Below are 24,400 nucleotides of genomic sequence, written 5' to 3' on the forward strand. Positions count from 1 at the left end.
CCACAGGGTAAATATCTAATGGGAACATTTCAGAAAGGAGATAAGCCTGTTCCAGAGATTTCTGAAACAAAGAATATCACACTGGTGGCCCTTAATTTAGGTGACAGTTTCTCCAATGGTAGGGAATGACCCTGAAGGCACAATATCTCTCAGTACCTATAATACCTGCAGAAGTCTTCAATCCCAATAATTCACTACAAAGAATTCTGTAACAAAGTGCACTGCTTTTGTACAGGGTTACCCTTGTCCCCACTTCATGACTTTATTTCACTTCATTATCATGGCTCCTTTTATTCTCCTATATCACCCACATGAAACAATAGAAGCAAAAACAAGTCACTTTACAGTAGAGCATTGAGAACCCCTGTTCATAAGCTAAGAAATGGTTCTCAATTTATACTCTCAAGGATTTGCTGAGTACTTCTAGTCAAATCCTTAAGGATATCAGGGCCTCAACTTCATTCTCTCTTTAACTAAGGAGAAAAACAAAATGACCCTGACATATCCAACATGTCCAGAATTGTGTGGAATTCTGTACTATTACATACTATTATTTAATATAAAGGTGAAAACAAAGACAGGGAAATACTGTATACTCTTAAAGCCACTTTTCACTAAACAAATTTCCTTTTTTAATAGTTAATGAACTAAAAGATATTGGGAATGCTTTAAAACTCCTAGTATAATTCATAAAGAAGTGTGGGGGACTTGTAACATGTTTCCTCAGAACAAGTCTTGTGGAACTATCAAATGAAAAAAAATTCATTCGATAATCAATATTCATCCTGAGCGGTATTTTCCAAACTGTATCACAAAGAACATTAGTTTCTACAAAACGTTAGAAAGAACTGAATTTAAATAAGAGGTGAGCTTTTGAGGATCAGCTAGATTTAATGAACTGTTTCCAAAGAATAATCATAATTGTTTATTATTACTATAATGGAAAGGGAGAAATAATTTTACAGTGCAGAAATCCTGGGTAAAGCTACTTAACCACATGACGAACGTCGCCCTCGCCAGAGACAAGTCATGTTACAGAGTCGCTTTAAATTTTGCATCACAGGCGCCGGCCTACCTTGTGCCAGTACCGAGTCCTGTGATTGGTCAGCCGCTGAAGCCCCTGCCACTACGTCACATAATAATTCCCTTCCTAACGGCTGCGCGGCTACCCACTGGCGCCATAGCCCGTTGGTCAAGCGTCTGAAGAGAAAGAGCCCTCAGACCACATCTTCTACCCACTCTAGGTAGGCAAAGGCCAACGCCAGTCTTACCTTACTCAGCAATGGCCTGGGCCCCAGAACAGAAAAGGGCAGAGCCTAATCCAAGAGATTTCAGGGCCGGCCGGGATGGCAGGGGTGGTGGCGGTGGCGGCAGCGGCGGCAGCGGCCGGATTGGCGGCGGCAGCAGCAGAAGGGGCGGAAGCGGCAGAGGCTGGAGCGCTCCCTCCGGCTCCATGGAGCTTAGAGCCTCAGGCCCCAGAGAACCACCTCTCTGCTTTAGACTGAGGAGCAATATGATTGGTGTGGTGATTGGTCGTGGTGGATCAAAGATAAAAGACATCCAGGCTATGACAAACACCAAAATACAGATCATAAAAGGTGATTCTGAAGCAGAGGTAAAAATTTTTGGCGCCACGGACATGAAAGCAAAGGCCAAAGCAGCTATAGATGCTCTTGTTAAAAAACAAGAACGAGGCCACCATTCAGAGTCCCGTGTGGATAGTGCCACACCTCAGGCCTCTGCTGGAAGAGAGTTTCGCCCAGATAACACTGGCGGTAGGCAAGTTCAGTCACTGATAGATTGGGATCAAATTAGGGCAGAAGTTGTAGAGTGGGAAAAAAGAAAATGGGCATATTTACCACCAATTAAGAAAAACTTTTACGTAGAATCTGAAGCAACCAGCTCATTGTCTCAAGTTCAGGTAGACATGTGGAGAAAGGAAAATTTTGACCTAATATGTGACGACTTGAAAGATGGTGAAAAGCGCCCCATCCCCAATCCTACTCGTCTGTTTGAGGATGCTTTCCATCCTTATCCTGAACTTATTGAAAGCATTAAAAGAGCAGGTTTTCAAAAGCCAACGCCAATTCAGTCACAGGCGTGGCCAATTATTCTACAAGGAATAGATCTTATAGGAGTTGCGCAAACCGGAACGGGCAAAACTTTGTCCTATTTAATGCCTGGGTTTATCCACCTCAATAATCAACCAATATCCAGAGAGGAAAGGAATGGACCTGGCATGCTAGTCCTTACACCCACTAGAGAATTAGCTCTTCAGGTGGAAGCTGAATGTTCTAAGTATTCATATAAAGGTCTTAAAAGTATTTGTATATTTGGTGGCAGAAATAGAGAACAACAAATACGAGACATTACCAAAGGCATAGATATCATTATTGCAACTCCTGGACGACTAAATTATCTGCAAATGAATAACTTTGTCAACTTACAAAGCATAACCTACTTAGTCTTAGATGAAGCAGATAAAATGCTAGATCTGGGGTTTGAACACCAGATAATGAAGATTTTATTAGATGTGCGCCCAGACCGCCAGACTGTTATGATAAGTGCAACTTGGTCAGATACCATTCATCAGCTTGGTCAGTCTTATTTGAAAGAGCCTATGATTGTTTATGTTGGTACTCTGGATCTAGTTGCTGTTAATACTGTGACGCAAAATGTGATCATTACCACACAAGAAGAAAAACGATCTCTTCTCCAAGAATTCCTGCAGAACCGTTCACCCCAAGACAAAGTCATCGTGTTTGTCAGAAGAAGACTTGTTGCTGATGACTTATCAAGTGATTTGAGCATCCAAGGCATAACAGTGCAGTCACTACATGGCGACAGAGACCAGCATGATCGTGAACGAGCATTGGAGGACTTCAGAAGTGGAAAAGTGAAAGTACTGATTGCTACTGATTTAGCATCCAGAGGTCTTGATGTTAATGATATCACACACGTATATAATTACGACTTCCCGCGCAATATTGAAGAATATGTACACAGAGTGGGGCGAACTGGAAGAGCAGGGAAGACTGGTTTATCAATTACCCTCATGACTCAAAATGATTGGAAGATCGCCACTGAATTGATTAAAATTCTGAAACGAGCAAATCAGAGTGTCCCTGAAGATCTTCTAACAATGGCCGAGCAATACAAATTGCATAAACAAAAAAAGGACACAGGAAAAAGAAAATCTCAAGGAAAATCCAGGGAGTTTTATTGATATCTACGTTGAAAAGTTCTACTAGGCTACTAGAAGATTGAAGATATGTTAAAGATATGTAGTTTTCAAGATACATAAGGAAGTATTGGACACATTAGCAGTTTAAAGACATTTAACCAATTCTTAAATACCAAGCTTTCAATATTGTGTATGTTCCTTAATAAAGTCAAAAGTGTTTGAAAAATGAGAGAGTGAGAGACTGTTTGGAAAAAAATGTTATGTGTTGGTTGATTTTTTTTTAAGAGAGAAAGAGTGCATGAGTTGGGGGGAGGAGGGCAGGGGTGGGCTGGGGACAAAGGAAAAAGGAAAGGGGGAGGCAGGGGGGGGAGAGATAGAGGGGGAAAAGGGAGAGAATCCCCAGCAGGTTCCACACCCAGTACAGAGCCCAATGTAGGGCTCAATTTCAAAACCCTGAGATCATGACTTGAACTTGAACAAAAATCAAGGGTCGGACACTTAACAGACTGAGCCACCCAGGCATCCTTTACGTATTGGTTAAAGTCTAGTTTCTTTTACAGCCTGCCATGTCCATCTGTGTCTCCTCTAAAAGACTGGTCGCGGACAACAATAGTGCTTTTCTTGCTTTAAAAAGTCACACTGAGTTGAAACATAATTTTCCTCAAGCTTATCTTAGTCAAAATATTCTATTTTTCCCCAGCAGTTAGTGCCACAACAATCCCTAAAAATATTTCTACTGTCATTCACTAATTCAAAAAAAATTCATCAGAAAATATATGCTCAACCTTCTAGAAGATTCAACAACTCTGTTTTTTTCAGATAGATGTGATTAATCGAGCATGGTGTCTGACTCACTAGAAATGAGATCCTCCTACAAGCTCTATCACTTATCACTGGTTAAAACTCCTGGGGAGGTCACTTACGTACTGTAGGCATGCTCACTTTCTTCACTAAGAAATTGGTATGGTTAAATAATTTTGGAGTCCCCTTCACCACTAAATTCTGTATTATAACCAGAATTGTATAACCCAGCCTTTACTAACACTTCCTTTTTTTTAATTTTTGGGTTTTTTTTAACACTTTATTTTCTAATCGAGGAAGAAAAGTCACATCCTCATGTAACAAATTAAACAATGAAACACTTTTTAATGACCACAGTAGTGATCTCTGCATTTTTATTGATTTTTGAAATGTGACTCACAGGTTGTCTTTATTTTCTGTCATATTTTGTTTTTCAATTTCTCTGGAAAAGGCCAAAACTTCATATACACATAATGAGAAAAATTAATGTGAAAGTAAAATATATCTTACATACTGGGAAAAACATTAAAAACTCGACCAAATGACACTTTTGCCAGAGGAACCAATTCTAGTTGAACTCCTAATTTCTAATTCTATCTTGTATGTTTTATTTAGAGGCAATCTGAATCTTATCACGCTGCAAGAAGTCCTCCCAATGATGCTAAATTTTAAAATTCAATGTTTATGAAAACATTAGAATTAGTCCAGACTTACAATCTTGGGCAAATTGAAAAAATTAATGCAACCATCTTTCCCCCACTCTCCCCACCCCCCAGCATCGCCAGCAAATTAAATGAAATAAAGAGGTAAATAGGTATAGGTGTTTGAGGTTAAAGTCTGGCTTACAGGCTCTTAATATAGGCCTCAATATCTCTTGATAAAATTCACAACAGTGGTTAGCATTTTTGAGTGGCTATTACATAAAAAGTTGCTTTATCTTATAATCTATAATCTTTATTTAAAAAAACCCACTCAGAAGGAAATCTTACCCTTATTTTTCAGAGAATGAAACAAGGTCAGAGGAACTAACTTGCCTAAGGTTACTTATTCTGGTTAAAGAGGAGTTAAGTGATACTTTAACCCAGATATGCCTGATTCCAGTATTAACATCTTTTCATTTTAATACAGTTAATATGTGCAAGACAATATGCTTATCTTCAGGTTGCCCAAATGTTCAGATTTAGTGAAACACAGATGTATGTGCAGATTTACCTAATGCAAAAGCTGTCTATTGCAGAACCTTTGAGGGAAGCTCAAAGGGCCCACTCCCGTTCACTTGGAGAAGAAATGATGAACGTGTAGTTAGGTGGAGTTTGTCAGAATTCCTCTTAGGGGCAACACTTTATTTGTTAGAGAAAAGTGTAACAAACCACTTTGAGATCATGAGCTTCTTCAATCATGTTAGGTAATAACAACAAAAATTATCACTCAACACCAATGTGTAAGAAAAGGAGAGAAACATAAATTTCTTCTCAAAGAAACGACCCAAAGAAGAGCCGCCGTAGGAAGAAAGGTAAGCAAAGATACAACAGTGGTTCTCAGCCAGGGGCGTTTTTGCCCCTCCCTCCAGCAGACATTAAACTGTACTTGGAGATAACATTGGTCTTTTATTCTGGGAGAGGGTGGGAAGGTGCTACTGGCAGCTAGTGGGTGGAGATGGGGGATACTGCTGAACACCCACGATCTACAGGACAGCCCCACACAACACAATTTTTTGGCACAAAACTTTATTAGTGCTGAAAGGGGCAATTCTTGAAAGAACATAACAAAACCAGGAAAACTACTTCTATAGTAACGAAGAAAGGACTTCAGAGGAGAAAAGAGGGTTTTTTAAAGATTTTATTTACTTATTAGAGAAAGAGAGAGAGAGAGAGAGCGAGCACAAGCACAAGGGGGGAGGGTAGGGGCAGAGGGAGAAGCAGATAGCAGGGAGCCCAACATGGGGCTTGATCCTAGGACCATGGGATCAAGACCTGAATGGAAGGCAGACGCTTAACCAACTGAGCCACCCAGGTGCCCCAAGAAAAAAGCTCTTATAAATGATATCTTACATGTTGCACAGTGTTGGGGTTAATGAAGAGCATGAAATCAGCCATAATACCTGGTTTGTTGAATTGTAACACGGAAGCTGTTAAGGGCAGGGAAGGTTTCGGAGAAGGGCGGAAGCCTTTGGAATGCTGAGGACTAGTGACCGCTCTGACATTGGAATGCCCCGGGGAGGTGCCTTCCCGAAACTTTCCTAGCCCAAACAGTCTCCCCGCGATCTAAGAGATGTAGGCATTGTCCCTTAGACTATGTTTAGCAGACCTCGTAGAATACGCCCAAAATTAGCATATAGTATCTTCCCGGTAAACAGATCCTCCCAGTTTCAGTAAGACCCCTTGTCACACATCATGTGAAGGACCAATAAAAGTGGGAGCAACGAAGAGCAAAAGGTCTTCGCCTCTGAGCCTTGACCCCCTTGCCTTCTCTCTTTCATGACAAAGTTTGGAGTAATCTTTCATCAATTGGTACAGGGATTGCTGGCTGTTTCTGGCAGTGCAGAATAAAACCCCTACAACTTTCCTATTGTCAGAATAATCTGCATCACTGATCTCCATCAGGACTAATCTGACAATGTCTAGAGACAGATTTAGTTACCACAACTCAGGGGAGGGGCATTTGCATCTCCTGGGTTGAGCCCAGTGGTGCTGCTAAACATCCCATGATGCACAGGATGGCCCCCCAGAACAATCATGTAACCCAAATGTCAGTAGTACCATAGTTGAGAAACCTTGCAATAGATCAAGCAAAACACCACTCCTCAAACTCAACTGCAGAAAAACCAAGAAAGGGAGTTCAGCAAGGAAAACAAAGGATATTTTTTTCTTGGGCACTGTTTAACATAAAACCCCCCACCAACCTTCCTGTCTTTGGTATCACCTGTATCAGTGATTCTCAGAGTTGACTTGCCCCCTAGGGGACATTTGGCAATGTCTGGAGGCAGTTTTGGTTGTCCCTCCTAGGCGGCAAGACTGTTATTGGCATCTAGTGGGTACAAGTCGGGGAATAAACATCCTATAATGCACAGGGCAGCACCAAAATGATGGACTTTTCAGCCCAAAATATCTATGGTGTTGATGTCAAGAAACTGTGGTTCACATTGATTGACAAAAGTTTGGTGAGTGAATTGGAGTTTGGGGTTTTTTTGTTTTTGTTTTTGAAACTCAAAGAAATACTGATTTCTGCATCCAAACTAGAACAGAGTGAAGGCAGATCACTGGGCATGCACTGACACAGGAGACAGTATGAGGCTTCAGCTAACCTCAGTCATTCCTATACAATCCTTAGTATGGTGATTCACATTCAATAGGTACTAGACAAATATTACATCCCTTCTGCCCTGCTTCTCCCATCACCCATTACATAATGCTTATTCACCACAATCCTGAGTGCTGTTACTCACGCCATTGGGTACTGGTTCCCCCATTTGGCAAACCCTTTCTCCTCCCTCTCTGCCAGATCAAATGAGACTCATCCTTCTGTGTCCAATCTAAGTGCTACATCTTCCCCAAGATCCTACCTGCTCTCCTCCATTTCAAACCTTCCATAGTTCTTGTTATCTACCAATAATGCTGACATTTGTACTATACTACTTTGCATCCCTACTGATACAATTTTGAAAAATTCAAATTAAGAGAAATTACACAAATATTTAAATACACTATTAAACCTAACAGTTACAATAGTTTTATCCTGTATGATTGACAAATCATGAAAGAACTGTCCAGAACCAAATCTGTATAAGAAGCTAGTATAGGGGCGCCTGGGTGGCACAGCAGTTAAGCGTCTGCCTTCGGCTCAGGGCGTGATCCCGGCGTTATGGGATCGAGCCCCACATCAGGCTCTTCTGCTATGAGCCTGCTTCTTCCTCTCCCACTCCCCCTGCTTGTGTTCCCTCTCTCGCTGGCTGTCTCTGTCTCTGTCAAATAAATAAATAAAATCTTTAAAAAAAAAAGAAGCTAGTATAGTATACAATAAAGGTGGAATCTTTAAGAAAGGAAAGTCTATTCCAAAACAAATTTTAAAAATTCAAAAATACATACCACACATATATACCTGGACAACTGATCAACAATCAAAAACTTCTACTATGAAAAAAAAATTCCTACTAGCTTCTTGCTTTTTATACAAGAAATAAAAGAACTTGAAGCTCACTCATATAGGAGAATAATTTCTGGTATTAAAGTAGAAAAAATTAAACATAAAAGCAACCACAGAAACTTAAAGGTAAATATTAATAGGTTTAAAATGTAAAAATGAAATGTCAAAAATAACTTACAAGGCAAAGGAAGCAGAATAATAATTTAAAATATATTAAACAGTCATAGCTATTGATATTTAATATGCCAAGATTTTTACCAAGAAAAGGTAAAAGGTGAAGCCCAAAATAGATATATGGGCAGGAATGTAAAAGGCAATTCACCAAACAGACAAGTGAGCAGTAAATGTGAAAAACTGCTTAACTTCTTTCTAATCAAATGAAAGAAAGTTAAACCAATGACCTAATTTTATTCTCTAGAAAATTAGTCTGGGATTAAAAAAATAAGACTGGAAATACCTAACACTAATAAGGATACAGGGAGATAAACATTGATAAATTATAATGTGGTAAAATTATATTCCTTGGAGGGGTAGTTGGCATTATGCATAAAATCAGTTCATGTTTAATACACTCTGACCCAATAATAACCACATCCAGACATTTACTGTAAGGACATAATCATATACCCATACCAAGATGTATATACAAAGCTATTTATCACAGGGTTGCTTAGAAGAACATAATTTTAGAAAACAACCCGGAAAGTCCAATGACAGAATACTAGTTAAATAAACTAGCATACCTATTCCTGATTTGGTCTAGGAGAAATCATGTTCTTGAAGAATATTTAAGAGTAAAAGGGCAAGTTTATAAACACATCTGTTTTTTTAGAAATTCACATTGGTCCATAGTATCTAGATAGAAAAAACCAGATGGGATAGACACACATTAACGACAGTCGTAGTTTGCTGTATTATGAAATTACAGGTTGTTTTAATATTTTTCTAAACTTTCTATATCATTTTTAAATAACCACTTCAAAAGTAACTTAATGAATAATTAAATGACTAAAGAAATTAATCAAGAGGCATTGTAGTTGAAAGTATTCAAAATAAAAGCATCTCTTCTGGTTCCCCAATTAAAATGCTAATATCATTGATGGGAAACTTCTCTCTTTTCCACCACTGCACCTTAAACGCTGAAAACAATGCCTATGGAACACAGTAGAAGCACAGTAAGTATCTGAACAAATTCATAAAGGAATGAAAAAGTGAAAGTAAGTACATTATTTTATTTTCATTGAGACAAAGCTTTTCTATTTCTGTTTCTTGTTTTGTCTGGTAACATCTACTGGCCTATACCTCACCTTCTGTTTTATAATAAGAAAAATGTTCTCACCACAAAACAAAACAGAAACAAAGGAACACAGGGCAACTTAAGCAAGTGCTGTATATGTTGATTTCCTTGATTGTGGTGATGGTATCATGAGTGCTTACACATGCCCAAAGTCATCAGACTGCACATATTAAATATGTGCAATTCTTTGTATATAAATAATACCTCAGTAAAGCTTATTTTAAAAAAAGAAAGAACTGGGGATGGCTCCCAACTTGGAACAGAGGCCTGTTGTCCTTTTCCACGTGACCAATGGGAACTCTAGTTCTGTTTAACAGTTACAAGCATGAGAGACTATGGACTCTGCGAAACAAACTGAGGGCTTCAGAGGGGAGGGGGTGGGGGAATGGGATGGACTGGTGATGGGTAGTGAGGAGGGCACGTATTGCATGGTGCACTGGGTGTTATACGCAACTAATGAATCATCGAACTTTACATCAGAAACCAGGGATGTACTGTATGGTGACTAACATAATATAATAAAAAAATATTATTATAAAAAAAACAGTTACATGGATTTCAGATTCAGGGTTTTCTAACTCTTACGCATCAAAATGAAGTAAAAAATGATCAGATAACATTTGTTAAAAAAATAACACTGTAGTACTGATCAACAAGATTCCAGTTTTCCTTGAAAATATTATAGCCATATGTAAATATATTCATGCTTGTTTGTCAGTGCTTAGAGACAGATTTGTCATGACACAAGAGAATTTAATAACGGTTGTGTCTGCAAAGTTAGGTTGGGGAAAGCAATTATGTAGCTCTCTTACTTTTGTAATAAAAACTACTTTCTGTATGAATACCAAAGACAGTATATATGTCATCAAGACTAAGTCTAAGATTCTTTTTTTAAGGAAGCATACTGCAGACTCTCAAAGTAATCTACTTCTGGGCAGAAATAAAATTTGGGGGTTCTTATGGTTTTACATGCAAAATTTGGAATTGTTTTCATTTGATTTATTTAATTTTTTAAAATTTTTATTTATCTGTCAGAGAGAGAGCCTGAGCTCACAAGCAGGGGGAGCAACAGACAGAGGGAGAAGCAGGCTCCCTGCTGAGCAAGGAGCTCAATGCAGAACCTATCCCAGGACCCCAGGATCATGACCTGAGCTGAAGGCAGACACTTAACCGACTGAGCCACCCAGGTGTCCCTGAATTGTTCTCACTTTAGGAAGAAGCAATAATTGTGTGAAAAAGCAAAAAGAGAAAGACAAAGATTATGAATTCTGCCCATGTAAAGAAATAGCTTTCTAATGCCACAAAATAAATGAGCAAGAGGAAGGGGAGGTGCCCACAGAAAGGGGCATCTTCATCTCATTTTACAGATGCTCTTAGAGGTCACACAGCTTTCCCACAGTAGGTGAATAGTAGAGCTGACTAGCTCTGTACTTAAAATTATAAATTCAGTAAAGAAGCAGTGTAGAGTGTACAGAAACACAGGAGAGATGAGAAAGACATTGGGGGAAGCAAATGGATACCTCACTTCGTACCAAAAAAGTACCACATTTTCAGGTATTTTCACACTTGGTATTTTCATACTTGGCAATGTTTTTTCTACTCTTCTCCCCTAGGCCTGGGTATATATTCAGATACTTACTGTGCTTCTACTATATTCCATAAGCATTGTTTTCAGCGTTTAAGGTGCAGTGGTGAAAAAGAGAGAAGTTTCCCATCAATGATATTTGGATTTTAATTGGGGAACCAGAAGAGATGCTTTTATTTTGAATACTTTCAACTACAATGCCTCTTGATTAATTTCTTTCATCATTTAATTATTCATTAAGTTCCCTAGGCCTGGGGAGAAGAGTAGGAAAGTATGTCTGTAGCATTCTAGCACTGGAGAAACATGGGTAGTAAACTCAAAGTTTAAAATGACAGAACTACAAACGTCGATTAATGCAATCAGAGTTTTCAGAAGTCCTTTTAAAAGATCAATCTCAACAATACGGTAGGAGATCTGTTCACTTAGACATTTAGTAAACTGTGGACCACAGCAACAATAAAAGAAATAAAAGGAACGTGCCCCTACTATGTTCCACACATACATAAAAATATATATATATTTAAGACAAATATATGAAAGACTGCAATAAAGCCTTCCTATTCATGGCGGGGGGGGGGATGGGAATGGAAAATAAGCAAAATAACCTGCCAGTGTAATAAGTCATAAATTCAGTAATCAATTTATAACTCTATTGTCTGAATTTCTGGGAATAAAATTATCAAGTGCCACCTTAGCAATACTGAGGATGGCAGACACTGGGGGGTTTACCTACTGAACAGCCCACCCCCACGACCTCCCTCCTATTTGCTGGCATAACCCACTCCTCCATGATTCGATTCAAAAAGCTAGGAGAAAAAAAAAATTACAGCCTACTCTCCCTTGCAGCAAAAGGGCTCGGCCACTTTAAAGAAAGATCTTCCTTCCTTAAGAACAGAGGCATGCAAGGATAAGCTCTCCTTTCTGGTTTTGTACCTAATTGTGTGAAGACATGAGAGACATGAGGTTTTAACAGTCATTTTAGACAATGACGAAGTAAATCTGAAGGCCACCAACATGCTACGCATGACAGAACATAGATGCAGAAAGCACCTGGATCCTGGATGGCAACACTGTGCTGCAGAATCAAACCGGTGTGGCAGCCATGGAGGGATGGCCCTGAGATCTCTGTTCAAGAAAGAGCTTACTGGTCAGTTGCAAGGAGCACAGGCAGCTGACAGCCCCCACTGCAAACAATCCATGGCCTCAACTGAGCTGAGGTCAAGCTCTGCAGGAAGGGCTAGCCAGTCCCTGAGCACAGGGCAGCACCAGGACTCAGGCATTTCTGCCCAACATGGGACTGCTCTAGGGACTCTATTTTTAGCAGAGCTCCCTGTTAGGCTGGTTCTGGGTTTCTCAGAACCTCAGTATAGTCTTATGCCCTCACTACCTAATTCTTCCCTTCCTCCTCCTTTCACAGGTATCACATGTGAGCTGTGGGCACAAGGATGTCTCTGACTACTCTTGATCTTTTTCCTCTGTACCCTTCATAGGTGCTATCAGCCAATAAACATTGGACCCGGCAAATACACCCAGGAATCCCCTACCTCTGAACTTCGCATTATATGAAATAAATGTCTCTATTATTTAAGTCATTAATTATATTACCAGCAGTCCAAATCATCTTAACTGATAAACTGGGAAAATGGTCATATAGTACCTTGTGTTGAGGCAATGAATTTTCCATTATTTCAAAGACGCTCCAATGAGGGATACTTTACTAGGATGAGAGTTGACTAAAATAAGCAACTTAAACCTCTCCTCTGGGTGTTTATTTAATGAGGATATTATAAACACGGGATTCTATTGGAAACTGATATAACGTTATAAAAAATTGGAAGCCCATCAAACAAGCCCAGGTTTTGAACAGTCGGCAGCAATTAGAGAAAGAAGTGAGAAACCAGCAGAGTAGAAAACTTGAGCAGCAGTCATGAAAAGACCCAATATCGAGGTCATCTGAACCAATAGCTTTAACAGCATTCACACTTGGCTGCACCTGGAGTACATCACTGGCTCTGACAGATTTGAAATGTAGCTGACCAGAAAATTCCTTGCAATCAACAACATAGAGGGGCTCAGGGTGAATAATTCTACCTAATGCAGATACATAGTCAAAAGCAATAGGAATCGTCTCTTGGACACAAGGAATTTAAAATTTTTTCACACAGAAGGGGAAAAAGGCGAGAGAAACTGATGGGCCATCTTTGTTTTTCCACCTGAGCTTGAAAATCCAATTTAAAAAAAGCCAAGAGCAAGTATTTTCTAACAGAATATTGAGAAAGTCAGCAAAACATTCCTCTCCCTCTCCCCTCCCTTCCTGTACCAAAGTGCCCTTCCCTTAATAATAATAAAAAAAAAATGGTAATTCAGGATTTCTTGGTGTATTGATCGGAAAAAATCTATAATTTAGTGGAAAGATGGAAGACCCGGTCCTCCCTCTTTACGCTGACACATCCATATCGCTTCCCAAATTCTGCTGAAGCTGTTCAGTGTCATTCAGGTCCATAAAACTACCATAGTCTTTGACACCTCCTTGCCTAGCACACAAACAACAGTAAAAGCCTGTTACTGCTTACCGCCACATGTAAATGTCACCCTTTTGGTCCATTCTCTGACTGCAAACTTCTGTTTTCTACAAGCCCTTCCAACAGGGTAAAATGCCTGCAATGATGTTTACCCAGCTTAAATAAAGTCCAACCAATCATCCAAAGCTTACAATTTGTGGTGAACTTTCAGCAGTAAGTGTACTGATGTGTTTTGGGGTCCTAATTAAAATTTCAATTGGAACCCATTTCTCATATTCAGGAAAATCCCTTTGAAGCCTGAACTAATTGCTTTTTAGGATTGTGTTCTGTGAGGACCCATATGCTGTTTTACACGAGGGTTTCAATTATCTCTGGAATCAATGAATGTGGTCTTGTCATATGTCTGTATGTATTTCTATTTTTGTTCTGTGTGTAGGCCTTTCCTATGACACACAGCCTTGTTCACTACAGTGTCTTCCGATGAAGCCATATAACAATCCATTTCAACTTGACTCTCTCATGGATGAGAGTGTAAAAGGATGTTTTCGGCTTCTGGGAAAGAGTCCCTTCCTTACCCGCCCCCTTAACTTCTATAGTACATATGTGTGTGTGTGTGTGTGTGTGTGTGTGTGGCCAGTTTTGTGGAGAACACACAGCCTGCACCAGACCACCATGTCCTTAAGACCTCACTCTGTCACTTAGAACTCCGAACAGATACATAATATGCAGAGAAAGCTGAATTAACTGTTCCTGTAGATGAGGGACAAAGATTCATTTACATGACATTTGTTCAGAACATCATTCTATTTGGATCAGGTATTCTTCACTCATGGCCCAGTCAAAAGTTATGGGTGGGGGGACTGGTGGTAATAGAGTCCTCTAACAAAAACATAGCTGCTAGGACCCCATCCCTGTATTAGAGGGGAGGCAAACTTCAGAGAAAAGGGACCTTAGCAACTACAGCATTAAATTATTTTTCTTATAAAGAAAGCTTCTATGTATCTAGCATTTTACAGATCCAGCTAGAAGCTCTAGTTGTCACACAGAGACCACCACAGTTCTTTTAAGACGTTTCTTTAAAATATGAGCATTTTCATACTACCTAGAGAATCACCTCATTGATATATCCATTGTTATTTATCACTTATTTTACTGATCCCTTTTCTGCAAACTTTGGTAAGATCATTTGATGAGCAATATCTACTTCTAATGAATTTTAATAACCGTTTTTCCAAGGACAGTACTCACACTAATATTTATGTCATAACTTCTCAAGCCTATTCTTTGCAAAATCTGAAACTGTTCAATTAATAAACGTTCAAGTCTAAAATAAGACAACTCCTATCACTTAAATTTATCTGCCCCTGAACACTTTTACATGAAACTTAGTTTCATTATCATATTATCATATTTAGGTATAAACATGTTAGCAGTAAAAATATCTGTTCAGTGTTAACACTTGTGATTTAGGTAAGACAAAGTATTTCTTGGCACTATCTACTTTTCATATCATCCTAAACCACAAAGAAATTGATTTAGGATAACTCTCAAATACAACATAGATTTTTTTTCTTATTTACCACAGATCTAATTCATTATCATATCTCATTCACTTATTAATGATGTGTTATCTCAATGTATCAGTTTGTTATGCTGAGATTTAAGTAATCCACATAGGAAACTGAATAAATATTAATCACATTGGCTGCTTCAGAAAATGTCTTAGAGTACAGCATTGGATGTGCCAGAAAAAATAAATCTAAAGACTGTACATAGTATCCCTTGAGGTCAAAGAACCTTGAAAGAAAATAAACTATGTGGTTAAATGTGGACTAAACTATTGAGGGAATGATGTTTCAAAGGCAAAATTGGTGGGTTCAGAGGAATGGTTTCATGGAATTTTTTTTGCCAAGTATTTTTTTGCTATCAGGTAGACAGCTCCTTTATGTTTTTGAGATATTCAATCATACCAGATATTATGGCAGGACTAGGATTAAAGGGTTTTTTTTCCTACTGTTGTTGAGATTTAATTGACATACAACATTGTGTAATTTTAAGGTGGACAACATGATGACATGATACACTTATATGTTGCAAAATGATCAGCACCATAAGACAGCTCACACTTCCATCATGTCACATAATTACCATTTCCTTTTGTGGCTAGAAAATTTAAGATTCACTCACTTAGTAACTTTCAAATATATAACGCAGTATTAACGGTAATTACCATGCTGTACATTAGATCCTCATAATTTATCTTTTAACTGTGAAGTTGTACCCTTTGACCAACATCTCCTCATTTCTCCCACCCTGAAGGGTTTATATACATCCTGTCAATCCCTACTCTAAATCCCAGAGGCCCCTAACTCCACCATAATTTTGTGTAAAGCAAAGAAGAAATGGCCCAGGCCACTGGTTTTACATGCTTTGACTGCCAGTGCAAATGATCTCTCTCACTGGCATCTGGGCCTGTTATTTATTCAAAAACCTTCATCTGTAGGTTTTCATGGCAAATGATGGTGCCTCCTGAGCCCGCAGCCACGGGCTTGTGGAGAAATCCCAGATCAAAATAAAATGTTTGTGCTCCTGTGCCAAATCTAAGAGGCAGGGAAAGAGTCACTAGCTGGACCTCACAAGATGGCTGGAAGTCCTCCATCCTACCGCCTTACCTAGCACTAGCACAGTGAGGAAATGGGCATGCACAAAGTCCTGTGTTTATAGTGGTGACAAAACTTCTCAAATATGCATCTCTGACAAGTATACACAGCCCAATCCAACACCTGTGCCCTAATTAATCTCGGGAGTGTGCAAAGAAAACATTCATTATTCTGCCAGCGATCCCACCGTTTGACCATTGTACTCCTCGAGCATCACATCATGTGGCCTAAGATAGATCAGGAGCCTCCAGGAATATGATCACTAAACAAATAAGCATCATGACGCTGGAGTCTAACCATGCTGCTGACAGTACTGGCAAGAGAAAGCTCCATCTGTGAGGTAGGGTTAGGGTCTCTCTTCTGGAGCTTAGGTAATGAAAAACTCTGTGGCTTTGAAAGTAAACAGATCTGGGCTGAATGTAAGTTCCACCATGTTACATTCCTTTTTTTTTTAAAAGGAATGAAACATACATGCAAATTAAAAAAAAACAGACATCTACACCTAAATTTAGCAAATATTAATATTTTACCATACTAAATTTTGTTACGAAATGAAAGATTATACAGAAGGCTGAACTTCTCCTACCTTAACCTTTTTCCCTTCCTTGTACTTCAGGGATATGGTCTTGAAGTTCGAGCATATCCTTCCCATGTGTATTTTATATGTTTACTACTTGTACATGTGCCCATTAAAAAATTATATAGTATTATTTCAAGTGCTTTAAATTTTTCAGAAGTGGTATCATGCCATATGAATTCTTTTGAATTTTTTCATTATGTAGTGAAATTTAACAAAGCCAATTTATGTAGATATGGTTCATTCATTTAAATTGCTGAATAGCATGCCATTCTAAGATTATGTGAAAAGTTATTTTCAGGGTTCTTGTATCACAAAAAATGCTGTAATGAATATTCTTACACATGTCTCTGTGCATGTGTGTAGGAGTTTCTTTAAGGCATATACAGGACTGATATCCAAAAGAAATATACCAATATGACCATGCCAGTCATTTGCAATATGTTTATTCTGATTGGTTGCTACCCTTGATAGCAGTTATTAAATATTTTGAATATCACCCTGGATACATACCTAGAGGACCAATCACTGGGTCATCAAGTATGCACAGTTTCACCATTACCAGATATTACCAAATAAGTCTTTGAAGTGGTTAAGCCAAATTATACTCTCACCAGTAGTATATGTGCATTCCTGTTTCCCCACAATTGATATTGTTAGACTTTCTAACTTTCACTGGTCTGATGAGTGTGAAATGTATTTTGTTTTAATTTGCAGTTTCCTGATTACTTGTCAGGTGAAACATCATCTTTTATCAGCCCTTTAGAACTCTTATAAACTGCCTGTTCATAGCCCGTACTCCATTTTCTATGAGGCCATCTATCTTTTGCTAGTTGGTTTATGTAAGTGTTCTGTATTGATTCTGCATATTAATCCTTTGTCCATTATAAGGGTTGCTAGCATCTTCTTGCCATCTATGCATTATGTTTCATTTTCTTTATGGTGTCACTTACTCCATAGAATAACATGTTTTGTATGTGCTCTATGTGTTTGGATAAACAATTTAAACTCTCGAAGTGTCCACTCCATTTACTCATTTATAAAATGAGGACAATAATGCCTTCTTCACAAGATTGCTGTGAATAAAAATAATGAGGTAATAAATGTACGGGGCAATAGTCAAGAAAGAGTAATTGTCTTCCTGTGGCCTTACCCGCAAACAGAAAGGGAAACAAGAGCCCACTACAATGCAAATATTCTTCATTGAACTATGATGTGTCAAAAAAGAAACCATTCGAATACTTAGAACAACGAGTTGACTGAGTTACATAACTCACTCAATAAATATTTACTGAACCTTTTCTATGTGCCAAGCATAGAATTAAAATGGGATACAAAACAGACCACAGCTTTTCTAGTGGGAAAGAGAGAAACAACAAGCAAAACAAGCATTATTTACTATTGTGTCAGGATGAATCAAACAATGTTTAAGGGGATTACAAAAATAGAGGGCACACCTTGCACTGTGTGGCCACAGAAATCCCATCACATAAGCGACTGGAGCAGAAACCTAGAAGAACTGAGGAAGGGAGTCACATGAAGGAAGTATGTGCAAAGACCTTGAGGCTCTAGCACACTGTCAGTCAAGCAGAAGAAGTGACCAGGGACTGGGTAATGACCCTGGAGGTCACAATAACGATTCTGAATCTTGTTCTAAGTGGGATGGAAAGTCTGTGGAGGGATTTGAGCAGAGGAATGACATGTTATAACTTATGTTTTAAGAAGATCCACCTAACTACAGGCTGAAGAAAGGGCTGCTGGAGTGCAGAAGTCAGGAGACAGTAAGAGGATGTCTTTGTTGCACAGCTTTATGAAGCTATTCCTGATCACCTCTCAGGACTTGAAAACAAGCTACTCTGAAATGAAATCTCCAATGCAGCAAATGGTGTGATTTCTATTACTATTACTGCACGATCCACATTTAACTCAAATCCAACAGAACATAAGAAAGAGTGGCAAAAACAAATGATGGGAAAACAGTGCTGAACTTGTTTACCTCTCGTTTGCCCTGGCCAGTTTGTGCATTTTTCTTTAGCTCAAAGAAATCAAGGCCTATTTAGGACACCTACTACCTCTGGATTAAAAAGTGTCAGGGGGCTTGGGTAAAACCCGTAGTTTCCCCGTGATTATTTTTTGAGCGGTATTACTTGGTGACATGGAGAGGTTATATCTAACTTTCCCTCTCAAGTTATGCTGGGAATCTGATAGTAAATTTCCCAATACTGTCTCACTCTCCAAGGTGTTCTAATTGATTTTTCTCCCTGTTGTTTAGAATCCAAGGCTATTTAATTAATGGGTTTCTTTTACACAAGTAGAAAAACTCAGCATGACCAAAGTCAGAGTGGTCAACAGCTCAGAGATTCCCTGCCTCCCAGCTCTAACACCTTATTAGGTCTGGTTCCTGCAGCCTGCCACCTGCCAACCCACAGTTGTTTAATATTGTGTGCTTCAAAAAGTTTCTGCTTTTGCATTGAAAGAACCAGTTTTATTTTTAAAAAATTATTCCTAGAGCTGAACTCTCCAAACTTTGATGTGTAAATGAAGAACCTAGAAATCTTGTTAAAATGCAGATTTGAATTTGGGAGATCTGGGGCAGGGGCCAGGACTGTTCATTCCCCAGGTGATGTTGATACTTTAACAAGGATCTATAGGGAAGGCAACCACAGCTTCACATGTTATTTAAATATATATGTATATATATTTGTATATATTTTCATATATATATATATGCTATATGCAAAAGATATATCTAAATAGTGGGAATGTGTTTAGAACAATTATACTTGTGGAAAAATAAGTGTCAAAAGGCTTGAGTAGAAAGTAGTGCAGCATTTTTTTTTAAGAGCATCATTATTTGGTGACAGGAAAGGGTCAAGTCTAAACTTTCAAGCTGAAAATTTGAAAACATATCTAAGTATGGAATGCATAATAATAATTTACCATCTTGCATTAATAACCTAAAAAGCTACTTCCCCTACCAATAAGATCTTTTTCAAAAACAGGGAATTTATTATTCATCATTGATGGAATTCCTTCAAAGTCAAAAGCTTGCAATGCTCAATGTGTAAAATCCTCCACCCTCGTTCTCAAACTATACTCCCAGAACCAGCAGCCCCCAAATCATAAGGAAACTTTTTTAGATCCCAAATTTCAGGCTCCACCCCCAAACCTACTGAATCAGAAATGCTGTTCATAGGGCCCAGCTATCTATGTTGTAACAAACACTGCAAATGACTTTGAATTTTGAGAACTGCTCTACAGGATTGCTTGCATTATTTCCATTTCTACATAAATAACATTCATATGATTTTCTTAAATGCATAGGATTGGTAAGAAAAAAAAATTCAACCCCCATAAACTTCTTAGTAGTGTCTGCACATATAAATGCATTAGTAAATACAAACCTGGCATAAGAGGGAAAATTAGTACAATTTTGCCCACAATTTATAATATTCTTTCCTTCTTTATTAATTCAACTACTAGCTATTCATTACATGAAGGAGGAAACCCAAAAAGTAACATAGACATTAGCATTTTAAATTTTAGGCAATTTATATCAAGCAGTAAGCTCTCTGGAGGCCAGCTTGATATTGCTTTGAGGGCCACTTCTCAATTTCTTACACAAAGAATATCTAGGCATTGTTCTTTTTTCATCTCCAAGTTTATTCCTCCTGGGGAAAAGCCATTTGAACCATCCCTTCTATATAATTGACTATTTATATGCAGCTATTACTGGCGAACTTTACCCTCCTGAGGGCCACTAACCATGCCTGGGCCTGATTCTGGAATACTTTTATGAGGAAATGTCACAAGGAGATGAGAATCTAACTATGGAACATCTTCAAGCTGGTTTTTCTTAAGGCTACTCTGAAAAAATGTCATTGGGTGTCACACATGGGTCTACTTCGGTTCTGGGTCCTACAAAAAAAAAGTACTCCTCAGAAGTAATTGCTAAATTCTAATACAAGTCCAAGTGAGAGGGTTCCCTTGAGTGTCCATTGTCACATTTAGTGCTGGCAGCGGCCCTGGAAAGAGCTAGAAATAGTTTCATGTCATCATTTAGGATTAGGATATATAACATTTCAACATAAAATGCACCTCATAAATCACAAATATCTTTGTACTGAATTCTCATCTGGACTTCTGTAAAAGTTCTTTTTGTTCACTTTTACATTATATGTTTTCAATGTTTAACCAATGTGTACTCATTTTAAAATATTTTTAATCTCCTGAGAATTGACTTAAGTAAACTAATAAAAGCAATAAATTAATCTAACAGCTTTTATGAGAACATAAATAATATTAATGAACAATTTAAGGAAAATTATTAATAAACTTTTGATGGCTAATTTTGTGTGTTTGTCAACTTGGCTGGGCCACAGTGCCCAAATATTTGGTCAAACATTGTTCTGCTTATTTCTGTGGTTTTTTGATCAGATTGACATTTTTTTTGAAGATTTATTTATTTATTTAAGAGAGAGAGGAAGACAAGCAGACCCCCCGCTAAGGAGGGAGCCCAGTGCGGGCTCGATCCTAGGACACAACCGGAGCTGACATCAAGAGTCAGATGCTTAACTGACAGAGCCACCCAGGCACTCCACACCATAAACATTTTAATGCCATATTTCCAAAAATCAAAATTAATGCAAAAATCACATGAGGCTCAAAATGAACAGATTGACATTTAAATCGATGAACTCTGAAAAAATAAAAAGGTGAGTGGGCCTCATCCACTTAGTGAGGGGCTTAAAAGAACAAAGACCCAATCACCCTTGAGCAAGAAGGAATTCTGCCAGCCCAATTCCTTTGGACCCAACTGCAACTCTTTCCTGGGTTTCCAGCCTACTGGTCTATCCCATCAGATTTCAGATTTGCAAAGCCTCTATAGTTCTGTGAGCCAGTATCTTGAAATAAATCAATCCATCCCTCTGTATAAAATCAAAGTTGTACATATATATACACATATGATATTAGCAGGAAATTATATGTACAACCCTGTCTTTTCTTTTGTCATTTAGTGAAAATCGATCTGACATATTGATTTTCTCTGATAGAATTCCCAAGGAGAAAACATTCCCTCTCAAGCAACTACCAGGGTATGATTATTTACTGATACAGGGGCAATGCTCTGTCCATGGAGAAATTCTTCCCGGGAAAACAAACAGGCATTTAAAAATAAGATACACTCTTATCTGTCTAGCATAGACTCAGCCTGGGACAGTCTGAAGAGAGGAAGATGAATGCACTAAACAGATCTGTAAGGATTTCCCCTCCCCTCCAGTGTGGCATTACTTAATTTTGTGGTCTAGTACCTATGGATGCAAGAATAAGGTCCCGCTTCTTTCTTGGCAATGAAAGACATGACCATGAGTTCATTCAAGACTTTGTTCCAGCTATGGAAGATGGGGAAGTATAACTTTATCTTCTTGATACAAGTTGCTTTAGTGCTTAGTGAAATAAATGGTTTCTATATTGCACATCATTATTCATATACTAAAACTTTTTTGGGAAACATCTGAAAAAGATTTGCAATTTGGATCATCTCTTAACATTGATTTTTCTTCAGCTATGTTTAGGGAGTTCCATGTATTAAAAAAATCATAAATATTCAGCATTAAGTCTGCAAAGAGAGCAGAGAAAAACTAATATTCTGTCCCTGAGAAGTTCAAATGAGAGAACCAGTGTACTGTTTTCACCCCAGATAGCAATTTCAAGAGATGGGTATTAATTAAAAATTAACTGTCCTTCAAATATACTTTAATAATAAAAATTCAAGAATTAACTGTCCCACAAACTGGTCAAATATCCCCTTCCTTAGAAACATTCAGGCTTTTTTTTTTTTTTGCTTTTTATTTTTTTTAAGATTTTATTTATTTATTTATTTGCCAGAGAGAAAGAGCGTGAGCACAAGCAGGGGGAGTGGCAGGCAGAGGGAGAAGGCTCCCCGCTGAGCAGGGAGCCCAATACGGGACTCAATCCCAGGACTCAGACGTGAGCCTGAGCCAAAGGCAGACACTTAACCAACTAAGCCACCCAGGTGTCCCCAGGCTTTTGTTTATAACTGAAAATACATGGGCTTTAATTTTGTGTTCCTCAAACTTTCAATAGAATACCTTGGTCATTATGTACAATCTCAGGTCAGATTTCTAATGAAATTCAAGTCCTGTCCAGGACTGTACAACAGAAGAGTGAATTGGGGAATCATCAAAGAGTTCAGAAACTAGAATGGCAGTTATGGAAACAGGGAGGCAAAATAAGATTTTTTTCCACAGTGAAAAACCAACAAACAATTTAACAACTAACTTCAGTTGCTAAAAATGATGAGCAACTAAGGATTAATGATGCCATTTGCAATATGAACCAAGCTCAACTAATGGAGTAAAATTGCACCCAAATCAAGGTACACACAAAAATAATTTACTCTGAGAAAGATTAAAAACCATTAACATACACTGTAAAAGATGATAAAAGTTTTTCTATTGATTTGTTGACCCCATACATCCAGGAAATTTGCCCTCATTACCTACCCCTCCCTACACATCTCCTCCCTCCCTGTTGCTTACTCTGCTCTGCCCTAAACCTCCAGACGTACTGCTTCCAACCTCTGCACTTGCCATTCCCTCTGCCTGAAAACTTCTTCCTGCAAGGATACACTTGGGTCATTTATTCTCCTCCCTCAGACCTTTACTCTAAAACCACTCACTCAGGGAAGTCTTACCTGGTCACCCTACCTTTCAATAGCTTCTAACACCCTTCCCTGAAATCATTTACCCTCCTTAGGTAAGTAACACTCACTCTCTCTCTCTCTCTCTCTCTCTCTCTCTCTCTCTCTCTCTCTCTCCAGCTTTGAGGAAACAAGTTGCCTTGTTGAAGATGCCCACATGGTAAAGAACAGAGGATAGCCTCTAAGCAAAAACTGCAAAGGAGCTGAGGCCCTTAGTCCATGAGCCCATAAGGAACAGAATCCTGCTAACCATCACATGAACTTTGAAGTGGATCCTTCCCTAATCAAGACTTCAGATGACAACAAGCCCAGCCTACACCTTGATTGCAGCCTCTAACAGACCAGTTAAAGAGAAGTTATATAACCTGCGTCCAAATTCTTGACTCATACATATTGTGAATAAATGTACACTGTTCTAAGTTACTACATTTTGGGATAATTTGGTATACAGCAACAGATAACCTAAACATACACAAAAAATTCTTGCTGGAATTCTGACTGGGGTTGTGGTAAATATATAGGTCAATATAGGGAAAATTGCAATTGTTGCTATGCTGAATCTTCTAATCTATGAACACCGTGTCCCTCTCCAGTTATTTAGGTCTTTGATTTCCCTGATCAGCATTTTGTAGTTTTCAGCACACATTTCCTTTTACATGTTTCATTAGATTTATGCTTATGCATCTTTTTTGCAACTATTAATATTTTTTTTCAATTTCAGTTTCTCATTGTTCATTGGTAGTACATAGAACTACACCTGATTTTTGTGTTTTTACCCAGTATACTGTAACCTCAAACCCATTTACTAGTTCCAGGAAGTTTTTGTAGATACTGGGATATTTCCCATGAACAATCATGTTGTTTGGGAACTATCCAGAACTTCCAGTACAGTGTTGCACAGCAGTGG

At 38.4% G+C, this 24,400-nt stretch overlaps 1 protein-coding gene across 1 annotated transcript; it reads left to right on the top strand.

Annotated features, from left to right (window-relative positions):
* Positions 1-1,282: 1,282 nt before the first annotated feature.
* On the top strand, positions 1,283-3,226 carry DDX53 (DEAD-box helicase 53). Its single transcript, XM_002929909.2, has 2 exons — positions 1,283-1,364; positions 1,431-3,226. Exons 1-2 carry the CDS (start codon positions 1,283-1,285, stop codon positions 3,224-3,226), a joined length of 1,878 nt encoding a protein of 625 aa, XP_002929955.2.
* Positions 3,227-24,400: the final 21,174 nt, after the last annotated feature.

The sequence above is a fragment of the Ailuropoda melanoleuca genome, chromosome X (assembly GCF_002007445.2).
Source record: "Ailuropoda melanoleuca isolate Jingjing chromosome X, ASM200744v2, whole genome shotgun sequence".
Classification (NCBI taxonomy): Eukaryota; Metazoa; Chordata; class Mammalia; order Carnivora; family Ursidae; genus Ailuropoda; species Ailuropoda melanoleuca.